General features: G+C 43.9%; 1 protein-coding gene across 1 annotated transcript in view; it reads right to left on the minus strand.

Moving 5' to 3' along the window:
* Positions 1–2701: 2701 nt before the first annotated feature.
* Positions 2702–23095, minus strand: part of NYAP2 (neuronal tyrosine-phosphorylated phosphoinositide-3-kinase adaptor 2) — a gene marked incomplete at both ends in the record, with an annotated part of 176112 nt that continues 155718 nt past the window's right edge. Inside the window, one exon of the mRNA XM_081143223.1 lies at positions 2702–2929. Coding sequence (XP_080999349.1) covers positions 2702–2929 — 228 coding nt within the window. The remainder of the gene's footprint in view (positions 2930–23095) is intronic.

Genomic DNA, 23095 nt, shown 5'->3' on the forward strand with positions numbered 1-23095 from the left:
ATTTCCACCTGCTAACCATGCCATGAAAAGATTTGTTCTTGGGCACTGTTAAAAATATAAGCTTTGTCATTCAATGGTGTTCTGGCTGTAGGTGGACTTTTTCCATCTTCTGACCAGATTCATAGACTGAAGTGTCCTAATTGGCGGCCACTAGAGAGTAAGCTTTTTTCTTTATTCTATCCACCTTTTTCCTGCACATAAAGAAACATATCCTAAGAGGAAATTCATCATAGAAAGGCTATTGCCATATAGGCTAAGCCAGGACAGACCGTTGGATGGGCACATAATAACAGTTCTTGAGTCAACATCCGTGAACCACTTTTCCAGATCTTTCCATTACTTCCCATGGAAAACAAGATTTGGAGAAATTAAATGGAAACGATTGCCTAAGATCAGATTTTCAAACAAGTTACCTTTCTAAAAAATTAACCTACTTTTAAAAAGGAGTATGTGAAACTGGAAATAACATGCATTGGGCAGAACAAATGGGAATGGCTGAATCTAGCCCAAGCCGTTTCAGTATCTCTGTTTCTTTCTTGACAAGTGGCAGCATTACAAAATATCCTCTGCTTGATTCAGAGAGATATGGAAAAGATCAGCGTCTGGAAAAAACACTTGCATATGTTACCTAAATACAAAGTTCAAGGGAATTATCCAGTCATGACCCTAAGGAGCCTGAATATATACATACACCAAGATCATCACCAAGATGATCTGATGTCTGTGTCTGATTGAATGGCTGGAGTGTATGTGGTCCTAATAACTTAGATCAGTAGAACAACTTGGGTCATAAACACATTTTATTTTAATTCTGATTTTATCGTAACACATTTTTATCACTCAGATTTGTGTCCCATGGGTTACTGGCTTTCCTAACTGGTGAAACATGTCAACAGGGTTTATTTAAGCTCCTTAAGATCCCTCTGTGATTTCCCGAACCTGTGATTCTGCATTTTTTTCTTTTTTTTACCACCTCACGTACACAAGCAAAGCCTAAGACTTGAGGAAGCATTTTATGTATACAGTTCTCCCAATGAGTCCTCACTCACGCTCACACGCGCACACACGACACATATACATGCTCCCACTTACCTGTTTCCCTTTTTTTTCAGAATTCTAATTGGACATCAAAATATACATTAATTATAAAATATTAAAAAATTATCTTATAAGATTTCAAAGGCTTGAAAGGAACTCTGACTGATAAAGCATTACTAGGTTTTTAGGAATATAGATTACAAAAATCCCCTAACTCCAGTTATATTTGGTTTTCTTGAGCAACACTGCACTATTGCTGTCAAAACCCTTACAAGGAAAACCACTATGACAATACCTTCAAACACATACCTTGTCTCTCAGAAATATAATACTCGATTGATTGTTAAAGAAGAACCACATCCTGTCCATTTTAGGAAGCATAAATAGTCATTTAAATATACAAAATATATGCGATAGTTTCCTTTTTATCCTTTGTGGCAATATTTATATTCAACTAAGAAGCTATTCTTAAAAGATATATATATGCTTTGTTTAACTTAAGTTTCACCACCACATAAAATGGAATCCACCCCTTCCCCGATCCCCTGCACCTCCTGTTTCTTCCTTGAAACAAAACGAAATAAACAAGTGGCCATAATTCTTTGGTCATGGTGTCGTAATCAGTGGGAATGGGTGTGATGATCATGCACAGAAAATAGCGACCCAAAAAGTGGTAATGACTAGGTTGATAAGATGAACAAGAAATACCATTTCATTAACAGGCCCAACTCTTGAGGGAGATTGGCATACGGCGAACTAAAACCTGTAAACGCATCTGGTTATACGTTTACTTCTCATTTTCTGGGCGAGGGGGGACAAACAGACGCGCGAGAAGTGACTTAGAAATCGCGGTCACATTGACAGCAGCGCCACGGGCCCCCCCCTTCCTGAAAGAAGTCGCGCTATTTGGCTTTCGATTCCTTGTTCCTTCCCTTGTCACAGTGAACCCTGGTCTCCTCCAATCAGATCAATGATGCAAGGACGCGTGTCCCTAACGTCGTTTCCGAAGGAAATGTTTTCTGCTGGGATGTCCAAATGTGCCCTAATTGCCTTCTCTGGAGTCTGACTGACCATCGCTTAGCATCCAGAGGGTCCCGAAGAGAAATTCTGCTGAAGCCAGAGCAGCGAGACCGTCGGTGTTGAGCAACGTGGCGTCCACACTGAGCGTCACTCTTGCACTCGGTCCCCGCCGGTGTTCTTGGTGTGCATGGTGTCCGGCGGGGACCCGACTAGCACCAGATCGCGTGTTGTGTGACTGAGTGTGACTTAGAGCTGTGAGCTCTTGGACAGAAGACAAGTGCGGGCAGAAAAAAATATTTTAACTGCAAAAATTAATAAGAAAAGGCATCAAGGGATTACATATATAAAAGAGATAACAAACCAGTTAATACCGAAATTATATCATATAGTAAAACTCTTGATATTTCTGTCATTTATATACGTATAATGTGGATTATCTCAGGTGTCACCCATAAATTAGTAAAATATGTACATCTTAATCTCTCCTTGGATTCAAAATAATCCGTGATAAATAAGTGTGCCTTAGCTGCAAGGAAATAAACATTTCATCTGGAACTTGCCCGGAGTAGGCCCCGCTTCCCATGGTGTCCCGGGAGGAGCTGGCGCTCCATCCGCCCCGCGCCCCAAGTCCCCTGGCGCGCAGTCAGATGGCCGTGTCCCAGAACACCGTCTGCTGTTTCGAGTAGGGCGGCGGGCTGCACTTCTTGGCCCCTGCGTTCTTCTTCCAGCTGGGCAGGATGGGCATGCTATCCTGCTTGCAAAGGCCCTTTTCCGTTTTCTGTCGAGCCTTGATTTCCTTGCACAAGCAACGCTTTTTCTCAATCATCTCAAGCATGGTGTGGTCTCCATGAACCCACTGCATGCATGCCACCTGGTGAGAGAGAGAGAGTGAATACAGAAGGAACAATGGACTGAAAGCAGGGTTTATTTATTTTTTTATCTTTATTTCTTTGCACTGTGCTAGTCGTCGTTTTGAAAAATGGCAGCTGTTTGAAAGCCTTACAAAGCAAAATTAAAGTATGGAAGCTATAAATAAAATTTCTACTTAAATTAGTAAACACTGTGATATTATTAAACAGTAATTTAGGCATGATTATTTATCCGGTGTGTTGTAAAAGTCCACACGAGGGAAATAAAACCGTTCTTATCCTGTTAAGCAATTTGCCAAATATTTACCTATGACTTTTATCTTGACTCCATTGTCTTACAGGTCCCAGTATGTCTATGTTTTATAGATTTTAATGAGCGTTTCCATTCTTGAAATAAAACTTGGGCTTGTTTATAAATAGCATATAGAATTAAAGACAGCAATGTAGTTGAGCCATAAACCCGGGTTGAGGGATTTCCACTTATTGTTTAAGCAAATCTACTCCGTACCTAGAAAAGGTGAAACGGCTCACTTGGAGTCCGGCTTGGCTGTTACAGTTTTAGCAGGATGGTCAGGGCCAGTCCTCATGGGAAGCTTCCACAGGCCACACCCCATCCTAAGGACCTTGCACAGCACAGGTCATCTGTTCCTCACAGGTGGTGCTCTGAAGAAAGTACCGTTTACCAGCCCGCAGCGATGGGCACAGGAGACAGAGATGGCAACGTGGCCGAGCTCAGAGCCAAGGGGTGGCGGAGCTGGGGCTTGAACCCCAGAGTTCCTCTCCGACGCCCGTGCCTCTGACAGCTGCACTCACTGACTCTGTGTGCACACCACCGAAAGGACTGGGAAGGGAAGTTAGCAATGCCCTCGATGTCCAGATGGGGACATGCAGACTTCAAGGCAATGTCAGCTTCGCACAATTCTTCACCTTGATGGGGAGGGCAGGACCTAGAGCTAAGACACAGGACTCAGCCCCTGGGCGTGTCGAATTCCCCTGTCGCTCCACCTCCTGGCTTCTCTTTCTGAACAACTGAACTGATAATGTCTCCCTTTCAGAAGTTGCTGAAAAGATCATTGGATAATGAAAGTGAAGTCATTTATTGATTGATTGATTTTTATTGATTTTTTGAGAGAGGGGAGAGGAGAGAGAGAGAAGCATCGATTTGTTGCTCCACTTATTTATGCATCGCTGGTTGGTTCTTGTGTGCGCCCTGACCAGGGTTCGAATCCGCAACCCTGGCGTATCGGGAAGACACTCTAGAGAACTGAGCTACCCGGCCAGGGCTGAAGTCACTTTTGAGAACAATAAGGCACTGCCCAGGAATTACTATACTACTGACAAATTCCTAGTAGTTTTCCACACCTGCTTCCTGCCGAGCATGTGCACGAGCTCTGTGTGTTACACCGAACTCGCCCAGATGCTCTGAAAGTTAGGACTTGTCTACGTGCTACAAGTCAGAAAACTGACTCTCAGAAAATTCAAGGCACTAGATCAAGGTCAGAGCTTATTAGCTGTGATATATACATGTGAAACTCAGATATTTTTTACTCCAAAATGAATATTCTTTCTACGACTGCATGCTCCATCTCCCGAGTGTCATTTAGACATAACAGCTCTTGCTGCATATACAACTGTTTCCAGATGCTACTCAACAATGCAAATATATTTACAGTTTTATGAGGCAATAAAAAGTGATTATCAAATAAAATAAAGTCAAGGAATTTGGAGTCCCAAAAATAATACTCTTAGATCAAGTTCTTGTGGGTGCCTAAACTGATATAAAATTCCTTGAAAGGACAAGCTCTGTTTCATGCCTTGTGGTATCCCCCTGGCTCCTACCTTAGCACAGGACCTTGACCATGGGGTGTTCACTTTTTAAATGCAATTCTAGGTGTTGGTTGAATTAACATAACCAGTAGGTTTTTGTCCCAAGAGGAGACTGCCAAAGCAGCTGGGAAATTTTTCAAAAGACGTATAATATTTTGCAAATTAATTTATCTGTGCAATAAAAATACAGTAACTCTAAAATGGTGGAAATATGAGCAAAATTTATTGTGACTATAAACTGTTATAAATGGAATTGAAAACACCCAATTCTCAGAGGGTAGGCCCCCAGTGTCATTCATCTCAGTAGCCCCAACATGCTGCATAGTCAGTAAGCTCGCAGTAAAAATTTTATGCACGAGTAGAAGCCACCATCATTAATAGTTTCTGTTGCCTCTTAGAAAACTCTGCAGATAAGATATTTACAGCATTACTTCAATATTTGCATTGTATTTACTGCTCCACACAAACATTAAATCATTTATTACTTAATTTCTTTCAATATTTTAAGTTGTGAATCCTTATACGTGACTGCAAAATAATTTCCCCGGATTAACTCTGACAACGTCACCAGTATATTCCACAGTTGCATTACATTTTATATCTGCATAACTGTATCACATTATCTATAATAAGCGTGTGTTTTTAGTCCATGAGAAGTTTATGCTACATAATTATGTGAATTTGTTAAGAATAATCCATTCTTTAAAAATCTAGAAAATAAAAGTTTAAGAATGAAGTTATAAAGCATGGTTTTTCATGTTATTTACATTTTTACTTTATAATACTTACAATATTCATTTGATTGATTTCATAGTTAAACTATTAATAGAAGAACCTTTTTTTTTTCAGACTGACCCTGTAATATTGACCTAAATATCTTCTTTTGGCAGCCAGATGTCAATACAAATTCCATGAGGAACCATAGCCCAGTACATGGAAGAGAGCTAGATACTCTAAGAGAATTCAAATACAGGTTGTTAGAAAATAGCCAACTACATTTTTTTCAAAATTTAAAATATTTTTACAAATCTGTCAAGTGTGATATAGCATCTTCTCATGTTAAATCTGCTGTCAAACATGTTTTCTCATTTAAAAGACCCAAGACAGTTATTATTATGTTACAAGGAGATGAATGAATGGAGAATATAATTAGTTTGAGGGAAGACAGATCTGCTTCCCATATTTACTTTTATATAGCATCGTTGTTTAATTCCTATTTTCTGGAGGGTGCACTTACTTTTTAATTCCCCGACCTTGAACTACAGTGTTACTACTCTGGCCATTTTAATGGCCAAATCCCCCTCCTCTAAAATGTGTCTAAGAATTATACTTCATTCTGATAGAAGGATGTTATTCTTGAGTTCATCAGTTTAGACAAAATAAATAGCATGTTTAGCAATTATATGAAGTGTGTTAAGAATGCCACCAGTGAAAGATTTCATATTTTCTTTTTGTTTTATTATAAAATTCTTCACATCCAGTGTAAATTTAGCCGTAAAGTCCCATTCCACTTCCCCCTGGAGTTAAAAGAACTCTGGGAGCAGATTTACAACTAATTTGAAACTAAGCCCAGTAAATAAACTCTTCTAGTTTAGCTATTTAATCAAGTGGCCTTGTTTCTTGTCTTTAATCCAAATGTGTTTATTATATACACCATGAAGGGATGAAATGAAACATACACAGGCAAGTAAGTGTACCTTGAAAGACAATTGTAAACAGTCATTCAATTAATATGAACACCCGTCTCTTGCACAAGATTTTCACATTAACATGACGCAGCAGAGCCAATATTCTTGACTAATAGGTCCACAGACATAAAATTGAGTGAAGCTCCTACAGGAGGAGATAGTGAATAAATCTACACCCCTTAAGAATCGGCCACACACACTGATTCTTTCCAAGTGCAGTATGGAAAGGGGGGGCACAGTGCCTTCAGAGTGGGGAGACCTGGAAGACACGACCTACCCCACACCAGGGATCAACAGTGACAAGTGGTGTTGAGACCTCGCACCATCATTATGATGTGATGAGAAAGCCACGTTACCCCTGTGGTCTTCCCCCTCCAAACCATGACTCCGTCTAACTATAAGAAAAACACCAAACAAACGCAACTGGAAGGATATTTTACAAAATATCAGTCCAGGAATCCTCAAAACTTTCAGGGTCCTACAAAATATGCTTAGTCTGAGAAGCTGACATAGTCCAGAGAAAGAAAGGAGACATGCTGACTAAAATTAATTAATGTGGTATCCTGAAAAGGGTAGATAAAATTAAGGAAATCCAAATAAAGTACTCTGAGCTTTAAAACTAATGCATCAATACTGAGGCATTGCTTGTGACAAGATCATCATGGTAATGCAACTATTAACCATAGTGGAAACGGTGGGAGGCACACAGGAATTCTCTGTACATTCTTTGAAATCTTTTTGTAAATTTAAAACTGTTTTAAAATTATATACACACACACACACACACACACACATATATTAATCACATGATGGGACTCAATTCTTTCCAAAGGAAGGAACATGGTGTAATGGAGTTAAGTGACTTTGGTATCTCAACTGTTTTGTGACACTCAAGTCATGTATCTCTCTGAACTTGTGTGTACTTTATATATACATTGTGTACACATATTTCATATATACATAGTATGTATACTTATATATATACTTCACATCTATTTTTATGTATATTGTACATACTTTATGTGTACATTATGTATGTTGAAAAACCATACTTCACATGGTTGTAGGAGGCAGTGCAGTAAAACCTGCAAAGGGACTGGGAAACTGTACAGTCCCACACATTGTTAAAGGCCTTGTCTCCTGGTCCTATTTTGTGACACGTGAAAATCATATGAAATTCAAATGTCAGGGTATATAAAGTGTTGCCTAGCCACAGACACGCCCATTTGTTGACGTCTACGGCTATTTGATGCTGTGGAGTTTAGTAGCTGGGACAGAGATCACATGCCCTACAAAGCCTAAAATATTTACTGTCTTCCCCTACACTGAATAAGTTTGCTAACTTACCAAGTAAATATAATTGACCCTTAACATATGTATCTATTAGAACTGCCGGTGAAGACCAAAAAAGATAATGTCAATATTGGTACTATAAAAAGGGCTCTAAAACTAAACTAAGAGCACTAATTCATATGTGTTCACATATTTTTCATATCAAATTTGGCTCATGAGATAAATTATAAAAGATGAGACTTAGATTTTTAAATCAGCTCCGACAATTAGTTTAAGCAAATTGTTTGGCATGTTTACTATACATATTATGAGTTAAACATTATAAGGAAAAAGAGGTATTGGAATGAAAGAAATAAAGTGGAAAACCTGGTTTAAGTGCTCTAGATTAGAGGTTTAACGTTAGGTCAACCCCTTCTTTGAATAAGCCTGCAGTGGTTATGTGCTTGATGGAAAAGTTGTTTCAAGAACTTTTCAGAAAATAAGTTTTGTGAATTGTTTGTCTTTTCTTTCCCAACTATATTTCGAAAAGGAGTGAGCTTTACATAATATAGGCAGCGAGACAGGCCCTCAACAACCCTTTTGAAACTGACGTAACCGAGAAGGAAGGATTATATTTAGCTGAACTGGTCAGCAGATTCACAAATAAAATCTCTTTATTACTTAGTTGTCAAATAACAAGTGATCAAACCCATGTTAGTTGATCATTACACAGAAAAAAGTCTTTTGGTTTGAGTAAGGCTCGGACTACATATCGGTTATATAATAACTGACATTTTTAAAGCACATAGAGGCGACCCAATATCTTAGCATTTTGTATGGCCAATGTTTAAAAGGTCCAGTCAAATAATCCATGTGACTTTATAATTATTAGAAACACCATTTCTTGAACTTTTGAAAGTATAAATTCAAGGCCAGGAAGATGAGGGGCCACGTAAAGATTCCCCGCCTTTTTTATGAAGGTCAGAGTGAAGCTATTCGAACAGATACCTAAGCTGCACGTTTGATCCTGGCTTTCAGGCTCACGTTTGTGAAATTGCACAAGTTATTTATCTTTTCTTCATGCCTGAGATACTATAAAATGTAAAGGTTATGTATGAAATGCCCCTAACTTCTAGACGTCGGTGATAGTGTTTGAAATAGCACCTTTGGTACATGTTTTCACTTTGAGCATAGTTTTTTGCATAGTTTCATCTTTAAGTCTGATCTGTTGATTGAATGCTTTTAACATGTTCTCTTGTAACCCTCGCTCATTTATCAGCAATGTTGACTCAGAACCTATGTTTCATGAAAGAACTATTAGACAAGTTTACACCTGAGGCGTGTACTGGAATTGCAGTGTTTATTTCATGCCTAAATTTAGCTTTGAGAGATACAAATATTGATGACATGAGAACCAGCGTCTCCATTGCAGACTTGCCTTTGAATGCAACACCATGAATACGCATTAACTCCCTCCCTTCTTTCTCTACATGTTAAGTCCCCCCCCCCCCCCCAGTGTACCACCTCTGGTCAATTACTAATCATGTAATGAAAACATTAGTGCTTGGTATTTTAAGCCATATATGTTGTTTTTTCACATCTGTACTTGCTTACGGGATCAGGTACGTAAAACCCACCCACCAGAAAGGTTTAAAAATAAATTAGTAAGTCTTACAATTGCGTGGATATAAAGACAAAATAGAATTTCAAGTTAGCATAGCTCGCTCATTTTCTCTGTCTGCAAAATGAGGAAGATACCTAACTCTCGGGTTCTACAGTGACGTCCTTTAATCAAGACCCCTGGGTCACAGTCACTTTCAAGGGCAGAGGTCAGTTTTAACTTCCATGCTAAACAGTGACAACTGCAGCTGGGGCCAAGCTCCTCCAGCACACGGCCTCCCTCCTTAGTAACAACAGCCCTGTTTTCGTGCGCACGTTTTATCTCCTTTCCTAGGAGACAGTATAGGTGGATACAATGGATAACTGAACTGGTTTTGCCACTCAGTCGTGAGACCTGGGCCAAGTCACCTAACCTTCCTGACAGCTTGTTTCTTTATCTGTAAAATGAAAACAATAAGACCTCGTGTTTGCTGGGAGGATTATAATAATTTAGCATCAACCACAAAGTGGACACACAAAAATATAACTTCTTTACCCACTGCAGATTGTAAGGTTTTTGAAGACGGGCCTATGTGTCAACCCCCTCTTCCTTAGCCTTTCGCACAATGGACGTATGTGTGAGATGTTCACGAAATGAATGAATAAAACAAAAAGAAATGGAACACTACGCGTGTGATGCTCTCTGAGTGTTCTCAGGAAAGGGGCTTTCAAAATTTCGATTTAATGAATGCTTTCACTTTGGCTCAATTGAATCCAACAACATCCTAATTTGTACAGGGTCAAAAATGTATTTCCTGGGATTTTTGAACCCAGAAGGCATCTGCCCTCAAACTCAGCCCTCAGTGCCACGTGAGCCAAAATCTGGGTGTCCTGCAGCTGAGAACATCTCCCTCTGACTTGGGGGGTCCTTGAGTCCTTGGGGTCTCAAGGATTCAGATCTGTTGAGTTCTGGGGTCTCAGATCCTTAGCCCTTTGACTCAGGTTAAATGACAAACTGAAGCTCCCTAAGCCTTAGCATGCATTCAGCCGCCCTTGGGAGTTGGCTAAAAGTGCAAATTCTTGGGCATTACGTGTGTATATGTGTTCGTGTGTGTGTGTGTACATGCACATGGTAGGCTTCCAGACAGCCTTCAAAAGAGGTTTCCATCTTTGTTTGATGAAATACAATGATTCCTCAGTTTCACGGAAGCCAGCGATACAGTAGCCCCCACACATACTTATGCTTCTCCAAGGATATTCCCAAGTATGGTGAGATGTTAGTTAGTGTCTCTTCCCTGGGTCGCACAGAAGTGTTGGCTGATGTAGTGAAAAGCCCAAGGGAAAGGCTGTGGAAGGGGAGAAGGTCACATGGTTTGCACACCCCCTGGGCGAGGAGGGTAATTGCATCAGACCATCATTTTACAAAGTCCTGGCGGTAGAAGAATTTTGGAGAAGAAAATTTCATCGAGATAAAGGAAACATTTAAAATGCACCACATCTGCCTGGAACAAGATGAACACTAAATGCAAAAGCGAATTGTCAAAGTAGCATGTTAGCTTTGTGTGGACAAATGCCACAGGCAAGTGCATGTGATCCAGCACAGGCCCTCTGGTGAAAGGCCAGGATCGAACCTCCCCACCCAGAAATACATCACCCATCGGGCGTGATGGCGCCGTGTTTGCATCTTTACACGTACGCGCACGGAGAACACACAGATGTAACACATGGATGCTTCTGTGTGAAGAGGCAGAAAAGCTCAATGACTGAGAAATAATGATAACAGTGCGTGAGAAATCGTTGATTGGTGATACAATTCTCAAGTGTCTGTAATTGCCTTGAAGTGTCGCTGCAATAAATTTGTATAAGGTTGTGAAAGACAACTACTATAAGCATAAATAATATATGATGTGATATATGACATTCATGTATCAAAGTGCAGCATGCGGCTTTTCAGAGGAAATCTGTCCAAAAATTATAGTGTCTATGTCCCTAATCGGGGACCATGTATTTTTAAGACCATATATAATCTTAAAAATATTTATATATAGGTACACATGTATATATGTATACATTCTTGATTTGGCTTTTACTATTTTATTATGAGGAAGCGTTTGCCCTTGGAAAGTAAAAAGGCTCTAGAAAAATCGTGATACATTTTCCCCCGTAAAGAAGACATGACATATTTCTCAGCAATTAAGCCTAATGACTACAGATATAATTTCAGCTGTTAATTGATTAAGCTAATTGTAATAAAGGAAGATAAAAAACCTCTGAGCAGGTTTCAGAATTAATTTATGTTTTTAAATGAGCAAGGAGTTTATAAGTAGCATGCCTTAAAGAGACATCCCCTAAAGGAGCAAACAGTATTACAAGCTAAAATTCAATTACAACACACGTATTGATGTTTTCCACGAAGTATATTCTGTTAATCACTTCCATTAGCATTAATTTAGTTTTGAGTTTAACTTTATTACAAAATATTGGTTGTTAACAGTGCCTATAAACTTGACCACAGATAAATTAGGGAGAGACACGTCTCAGTAAACATTTGTTTTCTCTAGCAAAAGAGAGGGAGGCTTATAGGCAAGTGGAATACTCTATCCTCAGGGAACAGACTTGAGTAATAATCTCTGAAACATCTAACAATCTTCTTTAGTTCTCATAGCTCTGAAGAGAGCTGAGAAAGTACATCGGATACGTGTTTTCTGCACGAGAACGCACTGCCCTCCACGACGGTCACTTTGTCAGAGAATGAGAGACACACTGGCCGCCACAGGGATTCAGCTCCGCAGCAGCTTCGCTAGTTACGAGCCTGGAGCAAGTCGCTTCCCTTGTCTGCACCGCAGGTTAGAAAAGACCAGAAGGCACAGACTGTGAAACTCAGGGCCCCGCCAAGGTTGTATTTTATTTGTAATAAAGTTGTATTTTACATAAAGTGCACAATTTCTTGAGCCAATGTAAAAAAATGTAAATTTCTTGAGCCAATGTAAAAAAACAAAAAACAAGTCACTAAATTATACATTGAGAGACAGAGAGAGAGAGAAAGAGAGAGAAGTGGAGAAGGGAGTAAGAGGAGGAAAACACCTAGGTCTTGGCTTTTCTTGAAAAGTTAGGGAGACATGGGACAGCAGCTGTCCGGAGCTGGGTCTTCCCAGTCCAGCCTGGGCCCCACTGTCCCTCAGCGCAGAGGCAAGGTGCCGCCTGCCGTTTTTCATCACTGGCAATGCAGCTTCTCACAGAGTAGAAAGGTATGGTCTGTACTGGGGATTCTGTCGAGGCGAGAACAGGCTCATTCCCACGGCCTCCCAGGCAGCCGCTGCACTGGGGGCTGTGCCCCCCTCGCTCCACCTTCTGAGTAAATGTCCTTCGGTTCTCTGAGTCCAAGTCCAGCCACTCTCACTGAAAGCCGAGATCTTTCATCCTCACTCCAACCCAGCACTCGCCTCCCAGGAATCAAAACAATCTTTGTCATGTTGACCGTGCATTTATTGGATTTCTATTATAGCTAGATTTCCTCAAAAGAAGTTGGATTTTTTTATTTTTTATTTTATTTTTTTAGCCAAATTTATTCTGATCTTCACGGGGTGAGGACAGAAAGGCAGGAAAAAACAACACCCTGTATGAGAAACGCAAAATCAAGTGAAGAGCGAGCGGCTTCCTCGTAGCCCACGGGAGCCACGCCAGGGGCTCCACGCGGCCCCCTCCCCGCCGCGCTCACCCCTCGGCCTCCCTCCCTCCCTCCCGCTTCCACCGGTGGAGGGCAGGACGGCCAAAGCCAAGGCCACTGATTCCACAACCTTCCAGCTTTCCACACGCCAAGAGTTCCCTCAGATTGGGAGCAAGAAGGTCAATAACAGAACAGATTTGAGAAAGAAATGAAAACCATTAGAAACTCCACTCCGAAAATAAAAACGGATTATCAATGGTTCGCAATAATTAAGTAGTGTTTTAAGTTACGTTGCATGGTAAGAAGAATTACTTTAATTCAATGTAATTCTCAAATGCTCTAATGAACATTGTAGACAAAACTGTAAAAAACACCAAGGCGCGCGCTCTGTCGTAAATTATAATTAGTGCAAAGCATCTCACTAGTTAGTTTTATTTTTTCTAAGACCATCGCTTCGAAATACACAGTGTTATTCATATTTTCTTTGCCGCGCTTTTTGTTTTTTTCCTGAAATAAAGTACTTGCTTTTTTAAAGCATTCCTTAAAAATGAGAACATGCCTCCACGAGCAGTTTGTAATTATGTCCATACTTACTCAGCTACGTCGCTCCCCGCGCACACTTGCCAAGTTTCTCACACAGTGGATGTAATGTCACCCTCTCAGCTGGGACCGGAATCAAATCACTTATTCACTGTCCTTTGAGGATTGACAAATGACAACAAAACCAACGATGTTTTCAAATCCATTTTGTCATAAATTACCATCACCCTGTACGCTTCAGGGCGGCAGGGACAGCTCCTTTTAATTACCACCATTTCCTAGATAAGGCACCTGAGTCAGAGAGGTTAAGTAATTTGCCCACGGAACTCAGCGGGGGGATAACTGGGCCAGGATGAAACCCAGGGGCTCTGCACACCTGCCCCTCGCGTCCGACCTCACCACGGTCGCGAGCAGTACATTTCGTACAGTAGATCCCTGCCCAGGTTACTCTGGGTCCCCCAGGCTCATCTCTCTCACCTTATCAATTAAAAATACATGATATTCTTGAAGAAATAAATGGCCTTTATTTTTATTTGTAGTCTCTTCGATTAAGCTTTACAAACGGAAGGAAAGTTTGCCTCTTTCCCATGAAATTTTAGAAAAAGAACTGAAAGACCTTGACCTCCAAAGACAGAGGTCATTAATCTGTTCCAAGTTTTGAGAGGGGCAGCTGGGGCCGGCTCACTGTTAGTAAACAACGAGTGTGCAAGTCATTCTTGTGTCTACGGGGCCGGGGAAAGGTCCTATCTTCTCAGATGTTCTGAGAAGCTAGCGAAACATCATCGTTCATTTTTTCATAGAAATCAGGAATCTCATCGCCCTCGCCTTTAACACATAAGATTAGAGATTTCGTCTCTCATTTTGCTAAAACTGAATCTACTCTAAGACCAGTGTGTTACCAGAAACAGAACTTCCAGGTTCTACCTCCTGTTCAAGTTCTTGAAGCCCAGGGACCCCCACGCCCTTGACAAACATCAGGAAATCTAAGGGGCTCCCACTGGGACCAGATACAACCGCTGGTCCTCGCCCCACTCACTGCCCCAGGAGAGCCTGCAAGGAGGTCAGGTTTGGCACGTGGGGTGTAATTCGTCCCCCTTGTCGGTTGACTACTGGGAAATACTGAAGGCTCCAGGCCCCAAACAGAGGAAGGAGAGAGCTCAGCAGAGCAGTGACAGGCCAGGGGTCCGGATAAGGGGCTGCCCCCTCTGATTCTCTGCTCACCTCTAGTCCCCCCAAGAATCGCTCTGGCTCCCCCCGCAGGCCGGGCTGCCCTCCGCATGCTCACAGTAACGGCCCCGCGGGCAGATGCGCGCACTAGGGCTCCTGCCAGTTGTTCCAAATGAACTAACCTCGCTCACTGCCCCCAAAGCTTCTGCAGGAAGGAGAAATAAGCTCTTCTGAGAGGGGCTGATAAGCTCTCAGGCGATTTTTATCTTCGTTTCACAAAGCATTTCACTTGCCAACACCAGAACAGGTAGCCTCCTGAGCATGGCAGGTCAGATGCTTTCAAACCTCCAAGTCCATTCCCCACAACCTAGTATATATTCAAAGCCCTAAACTCTCCCCAAGTTACACTCCTCAGGACCCTGGTCTCCTCGTGAAAGTCTTGGTAGGAAAACAAAAGTCTTCACTTCTGCTGCTGGTCTCTGCCCAGCAGCTCTTGGGGCAGAGAGCTTGTTACTGGAACTCTGCTGGACCCCGCTCAGGAGAACCGAGACCCTACGCTCTGGCTTCCCCGGACGTCCCGGGCTCGCCACACGGCCAGCCTGTGAGCCTGAGCGCGGGCGGTTAGGCGGGGGAGCACCTGCTTCGTCACTGGGCCCAAGAGCAAGGGTTAAGGGGGGACTGTGGGTAGCGAGGACAGCGATGGCTGGAGACTCCTTTGGCATTTTCACCCTGCCTGCCGACCGGGGGTAGGAGGAGGTTACGCTGCCGGGTCCCAAACTGTCCCCATTCCACCTCGTGTCATTTCTCAGAGGAGACTGATGTCCCTGACTAGTTGCCCAGAAGCACCAGAATCCTGTTACCGAAAAGGCTGCATGGCCATAGCGCAGACATTAGTGTGATGCACGCATCTCCTGTCGCCGCTGGGAAGGTGTAGTCTGCGATATGGGTGGAGGGGTATAACCCAAGGATAGTGCTTATTTTTCTAAAGAAACGGTTATGAAGAGTCCCAATAAATTTCAGGAGAATCGACTTTAATCCAGATCACCGTCATTCTGAAACATACACGAAACTTCTTGAATTATTATTTGATGTTCCCAAAATAATGGCAGAAAGCCTACAGGAGGGATTTTAGGGAAAATACTGGAAGCATTTTCCGAGGAAGGGATAAGCTAGGTCAACAGCACCCCTTGGTGGCAGTAGGGGGGACACACTGTAGTTAAGACATTATCTCAGAAGGGCCTTTGGAAACATTCCCTGGCGTCCAGAGGCCTGCAGGCTCCTGCGCGGCCTCCCTTCCCCTGGCTCCAGGACCTGCCCTGGCCTCCCCTCCCCTCCCCTCCCTGGTTCGGAATCTGCTTGTGGTTTTAGCAGTCTCGGGAGGGAAGATCTCCTCACCCCTCCGGGCACAGCACTCCAGGGCCTCACTCTCGAGTCTAATACAAACCCTTTATGCACCAGCACTCGCCCGATTCCTCGGGTTAAACCTGCCTCTCTGATGGGATGAGAACCGGACGGTCTCGCTCCTTTGTTCCTGGCATCTGTGGGCTGTTAAGGCCCCGGAGAGAGAACCGGAGCAGCACCGTCTGGAATGGATTCAGTCAGAGGAGCTCAGCACGGCCCGTCCATAAATCTTTCCAAAGCCGAACCCGCGAATCCTGGGCCCACTGTTCAGAGCGGAGGGTGTGCTTTAATGCGCTGGGGTGTGCAAAGCGAGGGCCTGCGCTTGAAGAGTTTCTGCTTTGCCAGGCAATTTACTGCAACCCGTCGCCACCTCTGCGCTTTCACAGCAACGCACCCTGCTTCCAGGGGACGCCCACAGCGGGTTGAGCAAGAGCTTTGTGAGTGATCGTGTCTGTCAACCTCCCCTTTGCACATCGGCAGACTATAGAACAGAACTAAGATTTAAATTTTTATTTTTCTCTTGAAAGTCTAGCATAGTTATACCTTGTCTATTGCTAACCTGAAGGTTACTTTACATTTTTCAAATTTAACACTTTAAATTTAAATGAAGTTTTTATTTTTTAATGTTACTCACTTTAGCATTTCCCAGCAATTTTTTAAGTATACAACAGAGTGAGGTCTGCCCAGTACACCCTGGCCACCTGTTTTCTTAGGGTTGACAGGAGAGGACTGTGTTTCTTTCTTCTGTTTTTTTGTTTGTTTTGGTTTGGTTTTTACTAAATATAGTATTTTCACTAAATAAATAGTAGAAATAGTAATCATACTATTTTATTAGCATTGTTACTTTGGGTGATTGCAAATGAGGGATTCTACTTGTGTCTCCAGATAGGGTTTGTGTTGTAATCCGGTCAGTGTAGAAATGAGCTTTGGCCCCTATTTTTCCATGGGAACGAGTTTTAAAGGATGAATTACACATAGCGATGTTTCATTCGTGGGAGGTAAATGTGTGATACTCAGAGACTTATTCCTAAGTTTTAATTTTAAAGCAACACATTATAAGAAAGGCCAAATCCACATTTCCTCGTGACTTTTTTACCTTTTCCCTAAAGAGGAAAAGACAGGTTCAGGAAAAGCGCGGGTTCCGCAGGCGCCCGAGCTGCGGTCTGCGCTGTGGGGTAGGAACAGGTGTGGCAGCGGGACCCAGGGCCGTGCCTGTCCGGAACCTCGCTGCAAATTACCCACGGCACATGCTCGGGCGCATGCTCGCTTTGCAGTTCGTGGGTGTTGATGCTTGTCCTCAATCTTATTCTACAACGTCTGCAGTCAGTGCACACTTAATCTATTTTTATTTTAAGCTAAAATTAGCAAACAAAAATGGGGGGCCCCAGGGGGGACACAATGGCCTTTCTTTACTCCTTCAGGTGTAAGCGTCGCCCAGCATTGAACTTGAGCTGTCAGAAGATTTCTAGTCCTCTTACCCCCTCTAGTGGCGATGGGCGGTATGGCCACTTGTAGTAGGTTCTGCCCTCAGACACCGGGGATCACAGGGGATGTACATGGGGGGGGGGGGGGTTGCATCTAGAGGGGGGTTCAAGTCCCAGATCCGCCGTTTCTAACTACGTGAACTCGACCCTTCATTGTCCTTTCGTCGTTCAGTTTTCTCATTGGGTACAGAGTAATGATTATGATTTGCAAGATTATTGTAATTGTCACAGAGAAAATGTTAAGTGAAATCTATTTAAAATGGATGAAACTAAGTTATTTTTTCTTTAAAAGAAAGTACAAGAGGCATACTAAATTTACCGAATCGACTGGTCCCTGCTGGACAGGCTCTAGCCTCCGCTGGCCCTCCTCTTGGTACTCAGAATGCTGGGCCTGAGGAACAGCCTGCCCCAGTGGTCAGACCTCCGGCTTCCAGGGATGAAACACCAGCGCCGTCCAGGAGGCCGCCACACTTGGTTCTCTCGCTCGAAATGCTTGATTCTAATCTAACCACAAAGGAGCCATCAGACAAACCAAAGCTAAGTGTTGGTCTGAAAAAACCCCACAAAAACAAACAAAAAAACCTGTTCTGGGCTTTGAAAATTTCAGTGTCTTAAAAAAAAATCAATGAGGCTGAGAAATAGTCATGATGAAAAGAGATTAAAACAAAAACTAAGAACTAAATGTAATGTATGACCTTTGATTAGATCCCAGACTGGGAAGAGGCGTAGCACTGGGCACGTGTGCAGACTTAAAAGCGGGCTTTCTGTGAGAACCTAGTATTGAATCATGATAATTTGCTAGACTGCTTTTTGGGTGCGATTGTTTAGAAGAATGCCCTTGGTCTTAGGAGACGCATCTTTAAATATTTAGAGCTGAAGTGCCACGATTAAAATATATTTGCACGTGCACAAGCTGGGGTGTGTGTGTGTGTGTGTGTGTGTGTGTGTGTGTGTGTGTGTGTGTGTGTGTGTGTGTGTGTGTGTGTGAAGTATACTAGTGTGCTAGCTTGCTGATTTTTCTATCACTAAAAATATTTCAAAATAAAAAAGTAAAAGAAACAAATGAAAGTTCCTGTACATTCTATCAATTGAATGTTCCTTTGGGTTTATAATATTTTTTGTGATGCTAATTGACCAGGAAAGTGAGCTTATCTAGAGTAATCCCCACCTTCATCTGAGGCTAAAATGAGATCAGATCATTAGTGTTTGAATGATAAACAGCTCCTCAGCAAATTTCTACCTGATATAGCAGATGGATCACTTTCCCTATTTGTAAAATGGAAATAATAACAATGACCACGCTTACAGCGCCTGCTTCTCCATGCACGTTACCATGTGCTCTTCACCCCCTTATAACTTCCTTCTGATTTTTCCCACTGTGATGCTAAATTGCCTGCACCTCTGTCCACACTGTATGGTTTCAGGCTCCAGACTCCTTTGCAAATCTTACCTCTGCAAAGGCCTCCCACCCTCTTGTATTAAGACATTGGTCAGGTGTCACTTCCCAGGCTATAAAATCACGCCGCCAGGATTCACTGAGTTAACCTCTCTGCCTTCTGTGTATCTCCCCCAATCAGACTAATTGCAAGTGTGTGTGTGTGTGTGTGTCCTTTACTAGGCTGAAATTCCTTGGAACTCAAGGAGCTTGTATCAAACACTGAGCATCTATCAGAAGCCCTGGTCCTTATCAGGTGGACAATGAGAGTTCGTTGAGTGAGTGTATGAATGCAACTTGCAAATTCTACAATGCCAAGGCTAACTGCTGCAAAGTGTCGATGACAGTCACACCTCTTAGTTATTAGGACAGTTACACGTTAGTTGGTTGGTGGTGCAAAGAAGGTAAACTAACCAGGGGTATGGGAAACAGCGGCTGGGCAATTATGTGTGAGGTGGGTAATTTTGGAGCATGGAGGCTTTGGAGACAGTGCGAAGTAAAATGGCCAGGAATTAATTTTGTCCACACTATCTTTCTGCCCAGACCCCAGAGGACTGTTCGCAGGACTGTGGCATATCAGGTTCTGAAAGCACTGTTGGAAGGTTCGCACCCGGCCACGTCCTGCAGTGAGTCTTTCTCCTCGGGTCAGCCACAGCACCCAAAGGCCTGGGAGCATCTGGGGGGCAGGGGAAAGATGATGGGTGGGAGGAGCAGAAAGAAAAGACCTGAAGTGTTTTACTCCAGACCAAGGGAGAAGCGGGCCTCCTGCTGGGACGGCAGGGACCCACCCCGACTTTTCAGGGGGGTAGGGAAAGATGAAAGGCTGCCCTCTGCCGGCAGCTTGGGCAAACCTTCGCACACAGCTCATCCCAGTCGAGTGGAAGCCGTGCCATGCTGTGACTCACTGAGAAGACAGTGTAGCGTGGGGGTGGGCTTTCTTTTAATACAATAGTAGCTGTAGTAGCAAATAGCGCTTTGTCATTGAGAGTTTTCACACCTTTTTTTTTAACCTTGACTTTTTGCCTTGCGTTTGAATTTGGCTGCAGGAGTCGTTTTAGAAATTCTGTGGGCGTCACACAGAGTCAGTGCGCTGAATCAGCCAAGAGACGATTTCTCCTGTGTTTGGGGCCCCTGCTCAGCAAATCTGGGGCAAAACAACAGGAAAAGGGAGAGCGAGAAAGCAACAAAAGGAAAATGAAGATTTCAGCAGCAGTAACCTTACGTGAAGTTTTGTAAAGAGAAACTCTAAATGAAGGTGAATATAGAGAGAGACAGTGATGTTGTGATTTGTAACAGGAAATACACACTTGGTTTTCTCTCCCATTTCTTGCACAGAGCTGGTAAAGCCCCTGGAATTTTCTGGAATGAGAGCTCTCACGGTGTCCTTTGTTGTGTTAATAGTGACTTCTAGAAGGTGCTAAAGGGTGGGGCTGGTTGTCAGTGAAGCCAACCATGTGATTAGAGGGTTGGAACTTCCCGTCAAATCCACCTTGACCCCTGGGGAGGGGGAACGGGCTGGAGGTGAGATCTTTCACCAAGGCCACAGATCGAATCAGTCCCACCTACATAATGAAGCCTCCAATGAAACCCAAAAGGACGGGGTCCCGGGAGCTTCCCGCCTGGTGACTGAGTGGAGATCCTGGGAGAGGGCAGCCCTGAGGGCCTGGAGCTCCCTGTCTCTTCCCCACACCTTGCCCTGGGCGCCTCTTCCATCTGGCCGTTCCTGAGTTATGACGTTTTATAATAACCCTGTGATGTAGGAGGTACAGCGTTTCGCTTTGAGCTCCGTAAGCTGCCCTAGCAAACGAACTGAACCCAGGAGGGAGTCATAGAAAATTCTACTTTACAGCCATCTGGTCAGAGCACAGGTCACAACCTGGCCCTTCGACTGGCATCTTAGTGCAGGGCAGTCCTGTGGGCCCAGGCCCTCACCTGGGGCCGGTGCTGTTCCCAGGTGCACAGCCTCAGAACTGAGACACCCAGCAGGAGAACCGCTTGGGGGTGTGGAAACCCCGCACATCCGAATCGGAATGGGAAGCACACTGTGTGCTTGGTGTCAGACTGCAGGTATTATGTAAGTTTTGTGTTATTTTAAAAGATGGCATTTTCTATTGAACTGTTTATGGGGAGAGGGCTTCATAATCGCTCCCATTAGGGACTGTAAAGGTCTTACTTCTCTCCAATCCTGGTTTACATTCTGTCCTAAATATAAACCTGCATCGTTACAGTTTATATTTCTACAGTGGTCCCGCGACACACCATTTCCCCTCCTGTTAGTAAAGCTGATTTTTAAAAAAATCAATTTTCAGAAATGACTTTAATAGACATCCCCCCTGTGGCAGGATAGTAAGAAGCTAGGAAAATTCCTGGACAAGCGGAATAGGGAAACCGAGACACAAAGGTTGAACAAGGCCAACAGTTTGGGCAGCGGGGGGCCGGCTTGTGAATCACAAAACCGCATCTTCCCAACCAGGGCCACTGGCGCCGGCTAAACCCAAGGAGGCGATGGGTAGATTTACCGAACTTCGGGTGGAAGAGTCAACACTGACACCCCCATGTTATTAGGGGGGACATCTGGGGACAGAGGCTGAGCCTATGGACTGCAGTTGGGGGAAAGGGTGAGAGCTACTGAGCCGGTCATGAAACAGCAGGGCCACCTTGCAAGATACACGTTTAGATCCGAGAGAAGCCATCAGGCTGCTGGGGTGGCCGCGGCTGCCCTCTCTCTGCTAGCCTGTCCTTGCTTTGTCTTGTGTCCCCAAAGTGCTCCAGGACTCTTAGAGGTGAGACACGGTGCCTCACAACTCATTGCTCAAAAAAAATATATTTTCTATAAAGAGCCTCTGTGTTAAATACATAAGTTACTGAAAGTCAGCATTTCAACATTTTATGTAAAACATGCTTTCACGTTCATTATCTCATTTCATGTGGATGTGGGAATCGATACCTGGAAATTCCTGGCGGCTGGGGAAGGGACCCAGGGGGCCGTGGATGTTAATCTTCTAACGTAAGACTCCCCTGAGGGCCCTTGTTCAGCATCTAGGTTTGTATCAGCCTAGTGAGTGCACAGGCTGGGCCCTTCCTAAGTTGTATCCTGAGTGGTAGCTGCCTTCGGCTCTTTTGGCTTCTCCAGAAAAAGCCTCTTCCCTTCTTCATATGCAAAGCTGACCGGGCCAGGTGAGATGGCTCTGGACACCTTTTGGTCCTTCAAATAACTTGTGTTTTCTGGGAAGGACGTCATGAAACGCGGCGTCCCAAACACCACCCGCCACCTCGCCGACAGCCAGGGCTTAGGTGCTGGCACTAAGGCGCATTACCTTGGAAAGCCAAGGCCTCGCGGTGCCAGGGTGGCCTTTGCTTCCCCTAGAGCGTCTGTCCAGAGGGCTGCCGAGGAAGCCAGGAAACCAGGTAAATCTTGGGGAGCGAGTTAATTACTTTTGTGTGTCGTTGGCTGAACCCACCAGTACTGTAGAAGCTGGTATCAGCATGTGCATGTGTGTGAGGGGTATGTTTGCAGAACATGGAAAGTTAGATGTGCTCAAGTGCTGATGCTCTCACATGCACATACCACACACGTGCACACACACACCCTACACCTGCATGGCTGACTCTCCCAGCACCAGTCCCCGGTCCACAGGAGAGCCACACAACCAGTGAGTGACATCTAGCTCCCGGCGTTGCCTTCCCAGCCCCATCTCGCCCTGGGAGACTGGTCTACGGCGGTGCCTTGCTCAGCCGAAGCCTTCGTTGCATCTGACCCTCTGCTACGTAGATTTTAATCTGGACGAGGTAAAAGACAAGAGCTGGGAAATCCAAGAGTGAAAACATAAGTGCATGAATGACAGTGAAGGAGCGTGAGCTTTCTGAACAAGGCAAGTTCAGAGAGGCAGGCCTTCCTGGCAGGAAGTAAAGCCATGCTCCAGTGGACAGAACCCCGGGGCTGACCCCTCACCCTCAGGGCCACTGATTAGCTGTCAGACGGGTCACAAACTCTCCGGCCTCGGTTTTCTCATCAGCGAAATGGGGGAACTATTACCTACTGCACATGCAGGCTGCGAAAATAAACGTAGAAAACATACAAACACTGC

This window comes from Miniopterus schreibersii, assembly GCF_964146895.1.
Source record: "Miniopterus schreibersii genome assembly, chromosome: 7".
Lineage (NCBI taxonomy): Eukaryota > Metazoa > Chordata > Mammalia > Chiroptera > Miniopteridae > Miniopterus > Miniopterus schreibersii.